The sequence below is a fragment of the Schistocerca serialis genome, chromosome 1 (genome assembly GCF_023864345.2).
Source record: "Schistocerca serialis cubense isolate TAMUIC-IGC-003099 chromosome 1, iqSchSeri2.2, whole genome shotgun sequence".
Taxonomy (NCBI): Eukaryota; Metazoa; Arthropoda; class Insecta; order Orthoptera; family Acrididae; genus Schistocerca; species Schistocerca serialis.
This window is the reverse complement of record NC_064638.1, coordinates 791,394,896-791,412,638: the sequence shown is the minus strand read 5'-3', so window position 1 is coordinate 791,412,638 and position 17,743 is coordinate 791,394,896. Positions and strand designations below refer to the sequence as shown.

At 40.7% G+C, this 17,743-nt stretch overlaps 1 protein-coding gene across 1 annotated transcript in view; it reads right to left on the bottom strand.

The window, feature by feature from the left end:
* LOC126433992 (otoferlin-like) overlaps window positions 1-17,743 on the bottom strand; it is a 168,888-nt gene that overhangs the window by 101,826 nt on the left and 49,319 nt on the right. Inside the window, exon 7 of the mRNA XM_050090452.1 lies at window positions 6,762-6,911. Within this exon, the coding sequence (XP_049946409.1) occupies window positions 6,762-6,911 (150 nt within the window). The remainder of the gene's footprint in view (window positions 1-6,761; window positions 6,912-17,743) is intronic.

The following is a 17,743-nucleotide window of genomic DNA, read 5'->3' as shown; positions in this document are numbered from 1 at the left end:
GAACTCGAGACCTTTACCTTTCGCGGGCAAGTGCTCTACCATCTGAGCTACCGAAGCACGACTCACGCCCGGTCCTCACAGCTTTACTTCTGCCAGTACCTCGTCTCCTACCTTCCAAACTTTACAGAAGCTCTCCCGCGAAAGGCAAAGGTCCCGAGTTCGAGTCTCGGTCGGGCACACAGATTTAATCTGCCAGGAAGTTTCATATCAGCGCACACTCCGCTGCAAAGTGAAAATCTCATTCAAGGCTACAAGAATTTTTTGAGGTACAAAAAATGAATTACATACCTTGTAATATAGGTTTTGCATTATTTTTCCACATAATCATCATTTACCTCAATATATTTTGTCAACTGTGTGACGAGTTTTTTACCTCCTGTGTCAGAGACGTCTCCCACCGCCTTTTTCTGCGAGTTCTTCACCTCGATTTTCAACTCGTCGTCGTTAGAAAAGCGTTTTCCATGAAGGTGTTCCTTTAATTTAGAGAACAGATTATGGTCATTAGGTGTGAGACTGGGGCTGTTAGAGGGTTGGCTTAAAACATCCCAACCAAACGAAGTCAACAACTCTTGTGTTGCATGAGCAGTGTGCAGACGCACATTGTCATGAAGGAGACAGACTCCCATTGCAAGCATCCTACCACGTTTGTTTTGCGTGGCTCTGCCAAGTTTCTACATGGTCCCACAATATCTTGCAGCATTTATTGTTCCAACTCTTTCCAAAAAAATCGACGACTAGAACCCTTTTTCTGTCCCAAAATACTGACATCTCGATTTTCCTCGCGTTTTGCTGAGTACTGAATTTTTTTGCTGAAGGAGAATGGCTGTGGTGCCACTGCATTGATCGTCATTTGCTCTTGGAGCATGGTGATAAGCCAAAGTTTCACCTCCTGTCACTAGAGAGTTGAGAAAAGCCTCGCCTTCAGTCTCAAAACGGTGAAGATATTCGCCAGTGGCACTGACTGTTCATTTTGTGTGCTTCGGTAAGCATCTTGGGCACCCATTGCGTAAGCAACTTGTGATAATTTAGGCGATCAATTACGATTTCATGAACAACAGATCGTGAAATGTTTGGAAAAACTGTATGCAGGTTGTCAATTGTCGAACGGCGATAAGAGAGAAGATGATCTTCAATTTTCTACATCACATCATCAGTCACAATGGACGGCCTTCCTCTTCTGTCTTCATCGTGAATTTTTGTCCTTCTAAAACTGAAATTCTGTACCCATTTCGCAACATGTTGCCTTGACGTCCTCTCCATAAACTGGAAGAATTTAGCAATGAATTACAGCAACGTTCATGACCTTAGAATTTAGGTAGCGAATTACAGCGCCCATTTCGCACTTCGTGGGAGCCAGAATGAGAATGCTCATTTCTAACAGTCAACACAAAACTGATCGATGAGCTATTGAGTATTGGGAATGCTCGTTCCCTCTGCTGGCTTCCCGCTACACGGCAGTGATACCAACTCCCCCACGGACATTCCATGCTACAGCTACATGCCTTATAACGTTAAATTCCGGATAACCCTCGTAGAACCTCCTACAAGATTTTGCCACATCTCTCTCTTCCAATACATCAAAAACAAATACCGTTTGCATGCTTCCATTTCAAATTTTTTGCTCCATAACTCCCCTCTACCGATCTGCTTGTAAAGATTCTGTCATCCAGCAGGCAATCAGTCGCAATAGCAGCAGATTCTTGCGTTCTAGTTTTGTAAACAATTTGATCATCAAAGCCTGTTTCACACAAGCTAGTCACATGTCGGGAAAAACATTATCATTTCTAGGTTCCACAATGAGCTATAATTCAAGTGGTCTCTACTTTATAATTAGAAGTTATAAAATATAAAATAACACAGGACTTGTGGTAATACCTATTTTTAAACATGAAATTGTGATCGAGCGGTTCTAGGCGCTTCAGTCCGGAACCACGCGGCTGCTATGATCGCAGGTTCGAATCCTGCCTCGGGCATGGTTGTGTGTGATGTCCTTAGGTTAGTTAGGTTTACGTAGTTGTGAGTCTAGGGGACTCATGACCTCAGATATTAAGTCCCATAGTGCTTAGAGCCATTTGAATCACTTTGGAATTGTGACAATAATAATAAAAACAGTAATGATTCCATGAGAATAGATACAGCTAATTTCCATTAGTGTCATGAGCATAATCGGTGTAGTTTTGAGAGGACTACATATATCCAAACTTTAACGAGTTATACCACTCCTTGTAATAGAATCTCCTATAAAATTTTACCGTGTCTATCTCTTCTGATATATCGAAAAAAAAACACCGTATGCGTGTTGACATCGCGCATATTACAAATACACGAATCACTCCATTGGAGCAGGTGGACAGTTGTCGATGTCTTACACAGACCTGCATAAAGTTTGGGTTGGTTTGTTTAAAATGGGGTGGGAAGGGACCATCGATCCCACATAAAATTTTGTCGATTGCACTGGAGGAAGACCATAATCAACAGATGATCAATTAAAAGAGAGGGGTTCCTACATTGTTCATTCATGAGCAGTTTAATTCATTGTTTATCTAGTTGTAACACATCCAGGCATTGCATGATTACAGCGTTGTACTCCAGCATGCACTCTTCTACCATGACTTTGAGGTCTGTGTTAGATGCGAAATCGACATTAACACATTTCGATCCATTGGCTCTCATAGAAAGCTGAACATCACATGGTGGAAATCCTGCAGCTCCCACAACACACGATGAATAAAACTCAGAGGCGATGTTTCTCATTGACAAAAATGTGGAAGACATCGCAACATATGGGAACCGGAAGAGTTTGCAGCATTGTATCCTATACACGTAATCTCATCTCCCACAGTGACTGGATAGTGGATGTCTTGATGTTCCATTTGGAAGAGCATTGTTTCCTCGTTGTGCAGTCATGTATATGATTACTGTTCCAGTGTAGACCATCACCAGATGGTGCTGTTCACAATATGTGTGAGCTAGTAGAAATAAAGAGAGGTACTGTTATCATATTGGTGAAAAAAGAGAAAAGTGTAGAGCGCATCACAGTATATGGAAATTGGACGAGTCTGCAGCATTGACAAATACTTCCAAACTGTCTGAAGGACGCTTCCAAATGCACAATGTCTCTGTAGATGCATGTGTGTTGAGGAGGATAGCACTCCTTATCCGTGTGTAGTAGACACCAAAGTTTTGCGGTGATATAACAAACAATTAAGAGAAAAAGTGTGGTTTATACATGATGGAACTGCAGATGGATGGAGTATGATACATTTCACATAAATTAACTGTTCTATCAATTCTGAATTATTATTCCGCAAGTCTGGAGTTAGTACCAGGAAGGCATTGGAGTGAGAAAAACTCCACACACACACACACCTATGGTTATATGGTTCTTCACCTAAAAATGCCATAATGTTAAATCCATATTGTTTCAGAAGTATTTGTCGTGCAGGATATATTTGTCCAACATCAGTCACACAACGACCCTGCACGTTTCCTACCCCAGTCACTACGGTGACAAACTTTAAAACGATAAAACTACCTCCTTCTACACTATTCTGATGTCTTAGGAAGGCATCGTCAGTGTATGTCTCCCTCTGAATGAAGTCAGGAGACTGCTGTTATGTCTCATAGGAAACTAATGGATTTTATATGTCTTTTCAAGTCGGAAACGTAAGTACCCTCAATCACACTTCCCGCATTAGTGGTACTTATTGTTGTACATTGAGTTACCACCAATGTCTGCGAATTGTATCCTACTGTCAAACGTAAAAACTATACCGATTTTGCTCATAAAACTAAAAGAAAATTGACTGCACTTATTTTCATGGAATGTGGACATTTATTATGGTCGTAATTCTGTTTTCCTTTTTAATAGATGGGCGCCTGTAAGAGATGTGTTGACGTTAAATGCAATCGTTACAGTGAACTGTTTTTCCTAGCAGAACGACTGACTGCTGGAGGCATTGGTGGTCGGTCTGCTGTGTGTTGTCGCCCAACGCAGCTGTGCTCTGGCTAGAGTGTGGCTACATTTTAACATCGTTTATCTTACATTGTTTAGTTGGCGTTACATGCTTTTGTCTTGGCAAAGGGCCAGTGCTTGCATCATTACCTCAAGGTGGTGTGGGTGCAGCCAGCGACCGCAGGTGGGGGGGGGGGGGGTAGTGTTATGCCGCAGAGAAACGTGTGGAGTGTGGTAGCAGTTGTCTGTTTGAAGAAGCCTGTGTCCCCACCGTCTGTGGAGAGAGAGAGTGAGAGAGAGGGAGGGAGGGGGAGGTATGAGGGGAGGTAGGAGTGCTTATAATATCGCTAGTTACTGGCTGTACATCAAGGAGAATGTACGCTCAATTGCCCTCTCTCCTGTTGCAATCTTTTGGGATAACGATTTTTCCCTGTACATGTGTTGCATTATTAGCCATTGATCACAAGTGCTGCCTTTCTTTTCACGACAATTTCGACGTGTAGTTAGAACAGTAAAGCATTTTCCATCAGGTGTGCCAGCATGTATAGGCTTCAGTTACGTGTCCTACAGACTGATTGTCGAACAATGCAGGGGGATTCATCCGTACCAACCTCCCACAACAAGCAGTGATAGACGCAGTCCTCAGTTGTATGCTTACAGGTAATACACTTAATAAACTACTCTCTGTCCAACACCAGCAACTCATCAGTTGAACACTATTCCCACCAAAAATAAAGATAGTACCTTTCACTCCTTCATTTTTCCCACAAGCTTATAGGTGAAGCGTAGAGTTTGAGTACATATGCTCCTAGTTTCGAGTGATATTGTGAAATATTTTCCCAGCAGGATGACACAAGTTGTAAGGCGTCGTCAATTTTTGAGCTGTATTGCGATTTTAGGCACTCCTTGTGTAGCGCTATGCATATAGTTATGAAGTTAGGACAGATTTTATGATTAATTACGTAATTAGGACCGATCTTCACTTGAGTTCAACCGAAGTAAATAAAGTACACTGACGTGACATTCCTCTTCTGCATCTAGACAGTTTCCACGTGTTGTGGGGTGCACTTGGGCTTTCCGTGCAAAATGACCTCATCTGAGTCCCGGAAAGGGCACCGCCATTTTAATTTCCCGCCAAATCCCAGCTGGGGGGGGGGGGGTGAGACATCAGCACAGCTCTGGGAGAAAGAAATTACTCCCAAAATTCTAAATTCTTAAATTCTTTATAAATCATTGTTTAACAGCGGGTAACACTGCAGGGCGCAGCTAGTAATATTAATACATATCGCAACAGGGCAGTACCTGCAAGCATGTGTGATGATAGTAATATTTCACATTAAGTCCTTTCTAATTTTAAATATGTACGGAGCATCTACAGAAAATTTTAACCTCATCATAAATAATCTTAAAAATCTGTTGGCATATTTAACAGAAAACAACAAAGAAATGGAGGTTGATTATAGTTTCATCACATATTTCTGAGATATTTCTTTCGAAATGAATTTCTAGCACTCAGTGAGGTTCTTTAATTCCTACCACAAAGTTGCAGACTAGCACAGCCTACTGCTAAAACCAATCATTGATAAGACAGGTCTAATAAATAACACAGTCTTAAAAAAATAATATTCAAGGTATCTTCGATGACAGTGTGCAGCTGCTTATATTAATTGTTAGTATTATTCAGGATACAGAACCAACTATATCTGAGTTCACGACAATACTTAATAAGCTAAAAATCGAGAATATTTTTAAAGAGAAATGCCATGTCAAGCAACAATATTAAGACAGTATGCAACACAGAGCAGGTGAAAACTGGTATAACCAAAAATTAAAAGAAGCAGGTACCTTTAAGATTATGTCACCATATTCATCGAGAGACGATTTTGTTACTGTCGACGCTCGCTCCACTTGTTTCTCGTTTTGACCAATGGGGCGTTAATTTTGAATTTTTGGTGCAAGTTTTCGTGATGCGCCTGCTAGGGAGAAACTAATTTGATTTGTGTGTGTGTGTGTGTGTGTGTGTGTGTGAGAGAGAGAGAGAGAGAGAGAGAGAGAGAGAGAGAGAGAGAGAGAGATGGGGGGAGGAGTGAGTTGAGAACCGGGAGGAGTGAGTTGAGAACCAGTTGTTTTTGGATAAACCAAGATGTTTGGTGTACTACATTTTCTTTAAGAAAGTGTTCTTATATAACGAGTTAAGTGTTTCAAATAGGGTTTTGTTACATAGTATTGTGTATTAGTTCAAAATACTCTCTCCATGTGTAACTTCTTTTCGTGTGTGGTAGCAGTCTTCTATTGTAATCTTCTGGTAGAGACTTATAATCTCTCTGATGAGCACTTATATTGAGTGAGTGTCTCTTTCTATATGTTTCCCACACCACCTTGTCTTTGTCTTTATATGTATGAGTGACTGTGTGTGCTCTCTTGTGTTGAATACCCACACCGTTGGTTTGATACAGGGCGATATGTGAATCTGCTTTCACACTACACGCTTCCGGCAGAGAAAGGAGTGAAGAGATTTTCGACATTGTTCCATGTAAGTTTGCATTGGTCGTGGCTGCGAGAGTGACCTGAAACTGCTGCTACGGAGGGAAATTACACTATTTTTCCTGAACAGCTTGAAAAACCGTTAAACCTCCAGAAAATCTTCTAATCCCACTGCACATGAACTCTGTTTCTGCTGTGAATGGCTTTTGTACTTCGTTTTATACGGTTACGCAATCCACTTTGTTTAAACCTTTCTAAGAGAAACAAATTAAATGTTACCACCGAACGAGCCACGCCAGCTGGGCCTAGAACAGAGGCTGACCTGCGGCAGTGAGGCGTAGTACTTGGTCCACCAGTCGGGGGCTTCAATTTCTTCTTCGGCAATGGTGGGAGCTGCGTGCTTACGACGCCACACCAGTCCGATTCCGAGGCGACCCTTCTTTTTACGCTCAGGTTCGTCTTTCTTTGGCTCCTATGGCATTAGTAAATCCGAACATGAGGTTTGCACACAGTTAAAAGTGAGTTTTGTACATCACATAGACCTGACGTGCAAACAGAATTATAATAATTTTGTGTCTGTGACGTGTTTTCTTCAGCTGACAAAAAAAAGTAAAAATGTTTGAGTTTCCAATTATAAGTGTGGTGCGAATGGAATTTCGCAAGAAGTTTGCGAAAAATATTCACTGTACTCTACTTTAAAATATCTTTAAGATTTTGTTTAAAATTGACGTAGGAATGTAGAGAAAGTGTAGTAATTGGAGAATACTTGTGTGACAGATATTCAAAACGTAACAAACTAAGGCAAAAACTGTAAAAAGTACCAGGACATAAATACATTGAGTTTGAAATGGTTAGCGCAGTAAGAAACACTCCTTGTCTGAAATAATACCAGCAGTGTAGTGTCAATCACACTTAGAATAGAAAATGTCCCACTCACGGAGAAAATGAAGAAGTGATAACGTGATTTAGTTTCCCGTATTCTGAAAACTACATTCTGTTGTGGAATTTCTAAAAGTGACAGACTTCCAGATCTTAGCTTCTTCTACTTGACAATATAGTAACGATGAAAAACCGACCGCTAATCATGTCAGTTTATTTTTCTTCTATAATTTCTCCGCAGTTTTTGGCATTCAGGTGGTCAAAAGAAACGGAAGCGTTGTACTTGGTTGTTCTAGGTACTTCGAACGTAGATTCTCATTGTATTACCAAGATTAATACTATATAATTTTACAACGTAGCAGATTTTGATCTGAACAGTAACTGAGGATCGGAAAACAGAGACAAATCGGTCATGCAGCTTCTATGAATATAGTGTATAATGTTCTTTATTTCTAATCCTTTCGAAAATCGTTTAGGTGAATATTTACTAGATGATTAAATGAGTACTTTCATGGAATTGTACATGCAATGTTGCTGAATGTGTAAGAATTTGCACGTTTGAATATTTTACACTACATTGGTATCTTTTAGTAGTACACTTCCTTCAGCTAAACCTTGCACATTTTTCTTAGCTATCTGGCACTATTTTCATTATCTATGGTGTATAGAAAATGTTTTCAAATTTCTTTCTGAGTTGACTTTTGAAAAATATAAAGCTTTTCGCCAACGTCTATCAGTTCTGCTTCTTCGGCATTTCAGCCACCCCTATGTTCCAGCGGTTCCAAGATATTAGCTAGTACAGCCCCCTTCCTCACCACCACCGCCGTCAATATTAACACCTAACTAAACTTTAAAAAGAAAAATAATTTTCTTGGAACTATTATTTTTAAAATGACGAACGATAAATATTTAGTTTTCATGTGCGTTTTACTAAAACATAAACACGGAAATTTGGTACTGCTTATTTTAAACAACCTGTTTTTTTTATAAAATGGGAAGCCATTCTGAGTGCATTACGAGTGCTTCCTACAGTTCCTTCTTAAAAAAGAAAGCTAATTATCCGTATTGAGGGTAGATATTTGTTACAAAACATGATTCCTCTGCACCGAGTCCCTCTCTAACGACACTTTCTTCACCCATACCCTGCACCCCTATTTAAAATCAACCAAATTCAAATATCATACTTATCCCCCCTCCCCCCCTCCCCCATGCGCTGTTTGTAAATCACTTGATCACTGGATTTCTTGCTTCTGAACTAGTACAAGTTCGCAGACTTCAGACTGCCAATGCTTTGCGTCTGAGCACTGTTCACTAACAATAATTACAGTTAATATAGTGTTCAGCAGTGTAGTAGCCAACATGTTGTCACTGTTGTGTTGTGATGCCAATTTGTTCGATTATCTGTTGCGAAGTACCTAAGGAAGCACGAAGAAATTTCTTGTCCAAACTGTGAGAAAGCATTGCCATTAGATAGTGAAGCTTTTATTAGGTGTATGTCTCACTTCTTTGTCGTACGTGCTCAGTACGAAGTACCAAGTACGTGTTCAGTAGGTGAATTACGTGAGGAAGATGTTGTTCATACATTCCCTTCACAAGCTGTAATCTACAACACATCGTGTCGTGCATTAATGCTAGTATCTGAAAATTTTAATCACTGGTAATTTATTTAGTCTGTAATCCAGTCTTATGAAGCAGTTATAATAGAAATGATATTTTACCAGCGATTTAGTTTCGTGACTAAAATACAATCAAATCCAGTTTGTTTTTATGGTCAAACCAATCTATGTCCATTTTGGTACGTTACTTTCTAGTCACTAAACACTGTCCTTATTTGGATAATTAATGCCAGTAACACTGTCGTAGATGCAAGAAGGCACTGTTCTTAAACACATTCAGTGCCTCGCTGCAGTACGATCCCGACACTTTCAGAGCTAGTCATAGCGTGTTATACTCCCTGTGATTATGAATATGTGTGCACCAGTAACGTGTCAGCAATGTGTCACGCGATTCTTTGTCTGTACCTATGGAACAATGGATGCACGATCTCATGCGTTTGTTATTGGTACCAGACACACTACGTTAGACATGCTGCGACGACAATGCGTCTCAGATTGTAGTTTTATCAGTTGGAGTCACAGATCCATTCTCTCTGTTCATTTTCTAAAATATTCTAGTCTTTGCCATTATGGAAACTGCCATGCCTCTCTTCTTTACGCTATACGCTGAGGTGACAAAAGTCATGAGATATCTCCTAATACCGTGTCGGACCTCCTTTTGCTCGGCGTAGTGTAGCAACGCGGGGTGGCGTGGACTCAGGAAGTCGTTGGAAGTCACCTACGAAAATATTGAGTCATACTGCCTCTACAGCAGTTCATAATTGTGAATGTGTTGCCAGTGAAGGTTTTTGTGCACGAACTGACCTAACGATTACGCCTCATAAATGTCCGATGGGATAAATGTCGGGCGATCTGGGTGGCCAAATCATTCACTCGAATTGTCGAGAATTTTCTTCAAACCAATCGCGAATAATTGTGCCCCGGTGGCATAGCGCTTTGTCATCCATAAATTTTACGTTGCTGTCTGAGAACAGGAAGTCCACAAATAGCCGAACATAACCATTTGCAGTCAATGATCGGCTCACCTGGGCCAGAGGACCCAGTCCATTCCATGTAAACACACCACGCAGCATTGTTGTGGAGCCACCACCAGCTTCCACAGTGCCTTGGTGACAACTTTGGTCCATGGGGTCTCCGCCACACTCAAACCCTACCATCAGGTCTTACCAACTGAAATCGGGACTCATATGACGAGGCCACGGTTTTTCAATATCTACGGTCCAACCGATATGCTCTCGAGCGCAGGAGAGGTGCTGGAGGAGTTGTAGTGCTCTTAGCAAAGGTACTCGCGTCGATCGTCTGCTGCCATAGCCCACTAACACCAAATTTTGCCGCACTGTCCTAAGGGATATGTTAGTCCTATGTTCCACATTGAGCTCTGGTATTATTTCACGCAGTGTTATTTGTCTCTTATCACTGACAACTCTACTCAAACGCTGCTGCTCTCGGTCGTTAAGTGAAGGCCGTCGGCTACTGCGTTGTCCGTGGTGAGAGGTAATGCCTAAAACGTGGTATTCTCGGTACACTCTTGACGCTGTGGAGCTCAGAATATTGGATTCCCTAGCGATCTCCGAAGTGGAATGTCCCATGAGTTAGTCTCAACTACCATTCCGTGTCAAAGTCTTTAATTGACATCATCGGGCTATAATCACGTTGGAAACATTTTCACATGAATTACCTGGTTCAAATTACCCCTCTGCCAATGCACTGCCCTTGTATACCTTGTGTACGTGATACCACCGCATCTGTATACGTGCACATCGCTATTCCACGACTTTTGTCACCAAGTGTACGTCCGTACGGTTCGCATGTAAATCGTCTCTGTGGACAGTTATATAACTTGCTTCTTTCTCGTGCCGAATCAGTGTAAACCATTACGCTTGAATTTTTTTGCATGTGGCCAAACACATATAGTTACTCACAGTGGTCTGAAGAAACGAACTCAAAATCAATCCTGGAAATCAGAATTGTCTAGAGAGCCCAGATAAACCAACTTTTGAAACATTTCGACAGAGATCTAATCTCTGAAAATCTCTGAAAACCCATGAGACCTTTACCAACTACTTCTATCCCTAATATTTGCAAATAAAATAATCTTAACTTTTTTAAATTGTCGTTGCTGATGCTGTGATGTTCAGTCTGTTGACTAGACTGATTCATCTATCCAAGCTAATATATTTTTCGAAGAGAAACCTTAGGTCTGAACCTGCAGACTCTTGCTGAATGCATGACTGGAATATGTGACGATTAGTTTATATTCTCAGGCACTAAGCTTTTATTGTTACATAATGAACTCTAGTTAAGGTTTATTAATATTGCCGTCAGAAGGAACTGTATAGACGGCGTTTCGTAAAATGCATTCCTTTGCCCGTTCCTACATTTGTTACAGCATGAAATATTATCATGGTTGCGAAAATATTCGTGCAGTCACTGCCAGAGTATTCGTGTAGTCAAAAGATATATTACACGTTGACACGATACTTTTTATAGTAACACTCCAGAGGTCAAAGGCGTAAACTGCTTCAGTACCAACAACGACAGCACCGAAGCAACGTAGTTGTTCTAAAACAATACCTAAATCTGTAATATCTGACCACTGTGTATCAGTTGTGTACCACGAGCATTTTCATGGATGTCAGAAAGTCTTGCCACACTAGCGAAAATCTAACGGTATATTCACCGTTTATTCAACGTAATGTAAGAAATGAATGTAAATAAGATAATACTCTGTCGTATTTCATGTCCGATATGCGTAAGGTCTGCTCAATATAATATTTCTGATAGTGACTGTTTCATTAGACCATACCAAACGAGTTACAGATATTATATTTTTAGAATATCCTTAGCTTATTTGTAGATGGGATCATGGCATATTAATCGAGATGTGCTATATTTGACATTACAAATATCATTTTATACAATATTATTAGATTAATTTTTGAGAGAAAATTTGTTTTAATACTCTACGGATAGGAAGAGTTGTGTCTCTTCGTATTAAAAAAATTGAATACCTGTATTTCTTGTAGAAGTTTCTCCTTATCGTCCAGCGGAGTTTTTCTACACCGAAAGAAGTCCCATAGTTTCTTTTTTTCTAAAACAATGGAAAACAAGATAGTTGAATGCCACATAATATCACTGAAAAACTCCTTAACTGCTTTATATACACAAGAATGGGGTGCAAATGTGAGGCAGAGTGACGGAAAAACGATTGTCAATAAGCCTATGTACAAGCCCTAATTTCTCTCATCTTCGTGGTCCTTACGCGGAATCTATGTTGGCGGCCGGAAAATCATTCTGGTGTCAGCTTCAGATGTCGGTTCTCTAAATTTTCTCAATAGCGTTCCTCGAAAATAGCGTCGCCATCCCTCCAGGGATTCCCATTTGAGTTCGCGAGGTATCTCCGTAATACTTGCTTGCTGATCGAACTTACCGATAACAAATCTAGCAGCATGCTCTGAATTATGTCGATGTCTTCTTGTAATTCGACCTGGTCGTTGTCCCTAACACTCCATCAGTGCTCAAGAATAGGTCACATTAGCGTTCCATATGCCGTCGCCTTTTAAGATGAGCTACACTTTTCCAAAATTCTGTCAATAAAACGAACTCGAGAATTCGCCTTCCCTACTTCAGACCTAAGGTGTTCATTCCATTTCATATCGATTTTCACCTTCACGCCTAGATATTTAATCGGTGTAACTGTGTCAAGTTGCACGCTACTAATGCTGTACTTGAACGTTAAAGGATTTTTCTTCCTACTCACCCCCATTAACTAACATTTCTCTACATTTAGAGCAAGCTGCCATTCATCACACCTACTGGAAATTTTGTCTAAGTCGTCTTGTATCTTCCCACAGTCACTCAACTTCGACACCTTCCCATACACTACAGCATCATAAGAAAACAGTTGCAGATTGTTGCCCAACCTGTCCGTCAGATCATTTATGTATAGAGAACAACGCGGTCCTATTACACTTCCATAGGGCACTCCTGACAATAGCCTTGTCTCTGATGAACACTCGCCGTCGAGGAAAACGTATTGGGTTATATAAAAAGCATTCGAGATATTCTTTTATCTGCGGACCTAATCGCCACGCGGGATTAGCCGAGCGCTGAAAGGCGCTGCAGTCATGGACTGTGCGGCTGGTCCCAGCGGAGGTTCGAGTCCTCCCTCGGGCATGGGTGTGTGTGTTTGTCCTTAGGATAATGTAGGTTTCGTAGTGCGCAAGCTTAGGGACTGATGACCGTAGCAGTTAAGTCCCATACGATTTCACACACATTTGAACATTTTTGGACCTAATCCGTTTCCTCAGTCCTTCGTCAACAGTTTGCAGTGGAGCAACGGGTCGAACGCTTTCCGAAAACCAATGACTGTGAAATCTGCATGTTGCCCTTCATTCAATGTTTCAAGATGTCATGAAAGAAAGGGCAAGCTCAATTTCGCACGCAATTTCGCACGCTTTCTAAATCAGTGCTGATATGCGGACAAAAGCTTTTCTGTGTCAAGGAAATTTACTATATTCGAACACATAATGTGATCAATAACTCTGCAGAAAAACCAATTTTAAGGATATTGGCCTGTAATTATGCGGCTCCGTTCTTTTACGTGTCTTATATACGGGAGCCATATGCGATTTTTTCAGTAGCTTGGGCCTTTGCGAATGGCGAGAGATTAGCCATAAATACAAGGTAAGTAAGGTGCCAGTGCCATAGAGTACTACCCGTAAAACCAACTTGGGATTCCTTTTCGATCCAACGATTTATTTCCTTTCACCTCCTTCAGTTGCTTCTCTACGTCAGGGATGCCAGTTTCGGGACTCTGTGCGACAGTCAAACGGCGTTTTGTTTGTACCATCCTCCTGCATTAATTATTTATTAAAAGCGAAATTCAAAACGTCACCTTCCCTTTTGCTGTCTTCTAATGCCACCCAAGATTGATCGTCAAGTGACTGGATAGAAGCCTTCCAACCGATTAGTGACTTTCTGTATGATCATAAATTTCTCCGTTTCGCGGCAATATCTTTCGCAAAGGCAAAACGGTGGAAGCTGCGCGAGTCGCGCATTGATCTTCTTATGCACGAACGAATTTCTATTAAGTTTTTTCTGCCGACATTTGCGCTTCCATTTTCGAACCGAGAGTGCACCAATCTCTGTTTCCTCAGAATTTCCCAATTATGATTATTAAACCACAGAGGGTCTCTTCCATCCTTAATACACTTACTTAGTACATACGTATCCATAGCGTGATAGTAATCAATATAAACTTGGCACACAGTTTCTCTACGTCCGTCTTACTGTAGCAAAATTATGTCCATTCATTGTCTAAGTGGGATGCTAACACCTGCTTATCTGTTTTTTTCTGCCATAAGTAGTTCCTAGTATTCTTGATGGATTTATTAACTTTAGCAACCGTCGTCGCTATCGCTGTCTCTACACTGACAGGTCAGCTTGTTTGTAGCTACAAGGTTTAAAATATCTCCATTGCGTGTGGGTTGTCTAACCAGTTATTCGAGGCGGTTGTCCGTCAACGTGATCAAGAGTACTTATTTATAGTATCGGCAGCAATTGAGAGATTTATACCAAATAAATTAACAAACGATGGAGCTGATCCTCCTTGGTACAGAAAACGGGTTAGAACACTGTTGCAGAAACAACGAAACAAACATGCCAAATTTAAAAAGACACAAATTCCCACGAATGGCGATCTTTAACAGAAGCTCGAAATTTAGCACGGGCCTCAATGCGAGACGTCTATAACAGTTTCCACAACGAAACTTAGTCTCGAAACCTGGCAGAAAATCCAAAGAGATTGTGGTCGTTTGTGAAGTATGTTAGCGGCAAGTACAACCAATGCCTTCTCTGCGCGATAGCAATGGAGATACTATCGAAGACAGTGCTGCCAAAGCAGAGTTACTAAACACAGCCTTCCAAAATGCCTTCAAAAAGAAGACGAAGTAAATATTCCACAACTGGAATCGAGTACAGCTGCCAACATCAGTAACATAGAAGTAAATGTCCTCGGAGTAGTGAAGCAACTTAAATCACTTAATAAAAGCAAGTCTTCTGGTCCAGACTGTATACAAATTAGGTTCCTTTCGGAGAATGCTGATGCAATCACACCAATATTCAAGAAAGGTAGTAAGAGTAATCCACCAAATTACAGACCCATACCGTTAACGTCGATATGCAGCAGGATTCTGGAACATATATTGTGTTCAAACATTATGAATTACCTCGAAGAAAACGGTCTATTGACACACAGCCAATATGGATTTAGAAAACATCGTTCTTGTGAAACACAACTAGCTCTTTATTCGTATGAAGTGTTGAGTGCTATTGACAGATCGATTCCGTATTCTGGATTTCCAGATGGCTTTTGACACTGTACCACAGAAGCGGCTCGTAGTGAAATTGCGTGCTTATGGAATATCGTCTCAGTTATGTGACTGGATTAGTGATTTCCTGTCAGAGAGGTCACAGTTCGTAGTATTTGACGGAAAGTCATCGAGTAAAACAGAAGTGATTTCTGGCTTTCCCCAAGGTAGTGTTATTGGCTCTTTGCTGTTCCTTATCCATATAAATGATTTGGGAGACCATCTGAGCAGCCGTCTTAGGTTGTTGGAAGATGACGCTGTCGTTTATCGACTAATAAAGTCATCAGAAGATCAAAACAAACTGCAAAACGATTTAGCAAAAATATCTGAATAGTGCGAAAAGTGGCAGTTGACCCTAAATAACGAAAAGTGTGAGGTCATCCACATGGGTGCTAAAAGGAACTCGTTAAACTTCGGTTACACTATAAATAAGTCTAATCTAAAAGCCGTAAATTCAACTAAATACCTAGCTATTACAATTGCGAACAACTTAAATTGGAAGGAACACATAGAAAATGTTGTGGGGAAGGCTAACCAAAGACTGCATTTTATTGGCAGGACGCTTAGAAAATGTAACAGGTCTACTAAGGAGACTGCCTACACTACGCTTGTCTGTCTTCTTTTAGAATACTGTTGCGCGGCGTGGGATCCTTGTCAGATAGGACTGACGGAGTATATCGAAAAAGTTCAAAGAAAGGCAGCACGTTTTGTATTATCGCGAAATATGGGAGAGAGTGTTACAGACATGATACAGGATTTGGGCAGGACATCATTAAAAGAAAGGCGTTTTTCGTTGCGACGGAATCTTCTCATGAAATTCCAAACACCATCTTTCTCAACCGAATGCGAAAATATTTTGTTGACACCGACCTACATAGGGAGGAACGATCACCACGATAAAATAAGGGAAATCAGAGCTCGTACGGAAAGATATAGGTGTTCATTCTTTCCGCGCGCTTTACGAGATTGTAATAATAGAGAATTGGGAGGGTGGTGCGATGAACCCTCTGCCAGGCACTTAAATGTGATTTGCAGAGTATCCATGTAGATGTAGCTGCAGATGTACTTCATGAGATTGTCTGTCCATACCATCTGCACTGAATCCATAGTTATCTCTGTTTATACACGTTAGATTAAAAAACTCCTCCAACTAATACTGCAGGATCTGGGTATTTCCACGCTACTGCGCGTAAACTTTCCTAGAATGGTTTTACAACTGTTACGGCACAATCAGGTGGCCGGAAAAATCAGCCGATAATTTCTTTGAGTTCTCCTCACCCTGCTATTCGTTTCCGTGTAACTTAACAGTAAGACTCAATTTTGACCTCAGTGGACACTATATTTTCTTCGACAGCAATGAACACTCACCCTCCTACGGCGTCTAATCCGTCTTTTCGTTATATGTTCCATGCCTCGCTAGATATTTTGGCTCTTTCCACTTCGGGTTTCAGCCAGCCATCTGTTCCGAGGGTAATTTGAGCGCAACAACTTTCCTGGAGGGCAGTGAGTCCAGGAACATTTTACGAATACTGCGACAATTTACTTTTAACCCTTTCAGGGGCAAAATAAAAAAAATAATTTTTAATTTTTCCTTTCTTTATTGTATTAATTTTCATACAGTGAGGCAGAAAAATGTAAAAATTAAATGAAATATACATAAACTGAACACAAACAGGGTGGTTTCAAATGGAACCACTGCCCGCTAAATGTCATCACTTTTGATGATACAGTAAAAAGCAATTCCTTTCTGCAGGTAAGCATAAGGCTACCTGACAGTGACTACATGTCCATCTGCTTCTGTGGGGTTCTTTCTTTGTGCTGCAGTGCACAAAGCGCCTTGAGGTTCCATGTTTTGGCAGATGTTTTGCTTCCGATATATGTTTCTCATGTGGAACAACAGTTCTGAATTTTTTTGCAGATGGTTCTGACGGCGTACTGGGATCTTTGAAGACATTACTGCCTACCAGGCCTGTGGCAACACGTCTTCGAAAATCCTTTAGGACTTGCTTCGCTGTTGGATTACATAATCGAAACAGAATAAATGCATTTCCAATAGAAATATCAACTATATACCAAAATAATCTTAGCCATCACTTTTGTGATTTCCTGTCTATTGCATAAAAACTGTTCATCATATCTACCTTATCGACACATCCCATATTTGCATTGTATGATTTCACAATTTTTGGGCAAGGTACCTTTGTGATTTTTCCGTCCTTTTCTTAACGGCTGACTTCTTCAACACATACAGGCGAATCAGTTGTAGACAGCAACATTACTACACATTTGTCTTTCCATTTGATGCAGACAATGCCATCAGAACGAACTGATCAGTCAAACTCTCCTCTTTGCAACTCTTTGTTAGTTTTTAGCGTAGGAAGTCCTTTTCTGTGTGATCTAATTGTTCCACAGGCAAAACGTCTGTCATATTTTAGCTA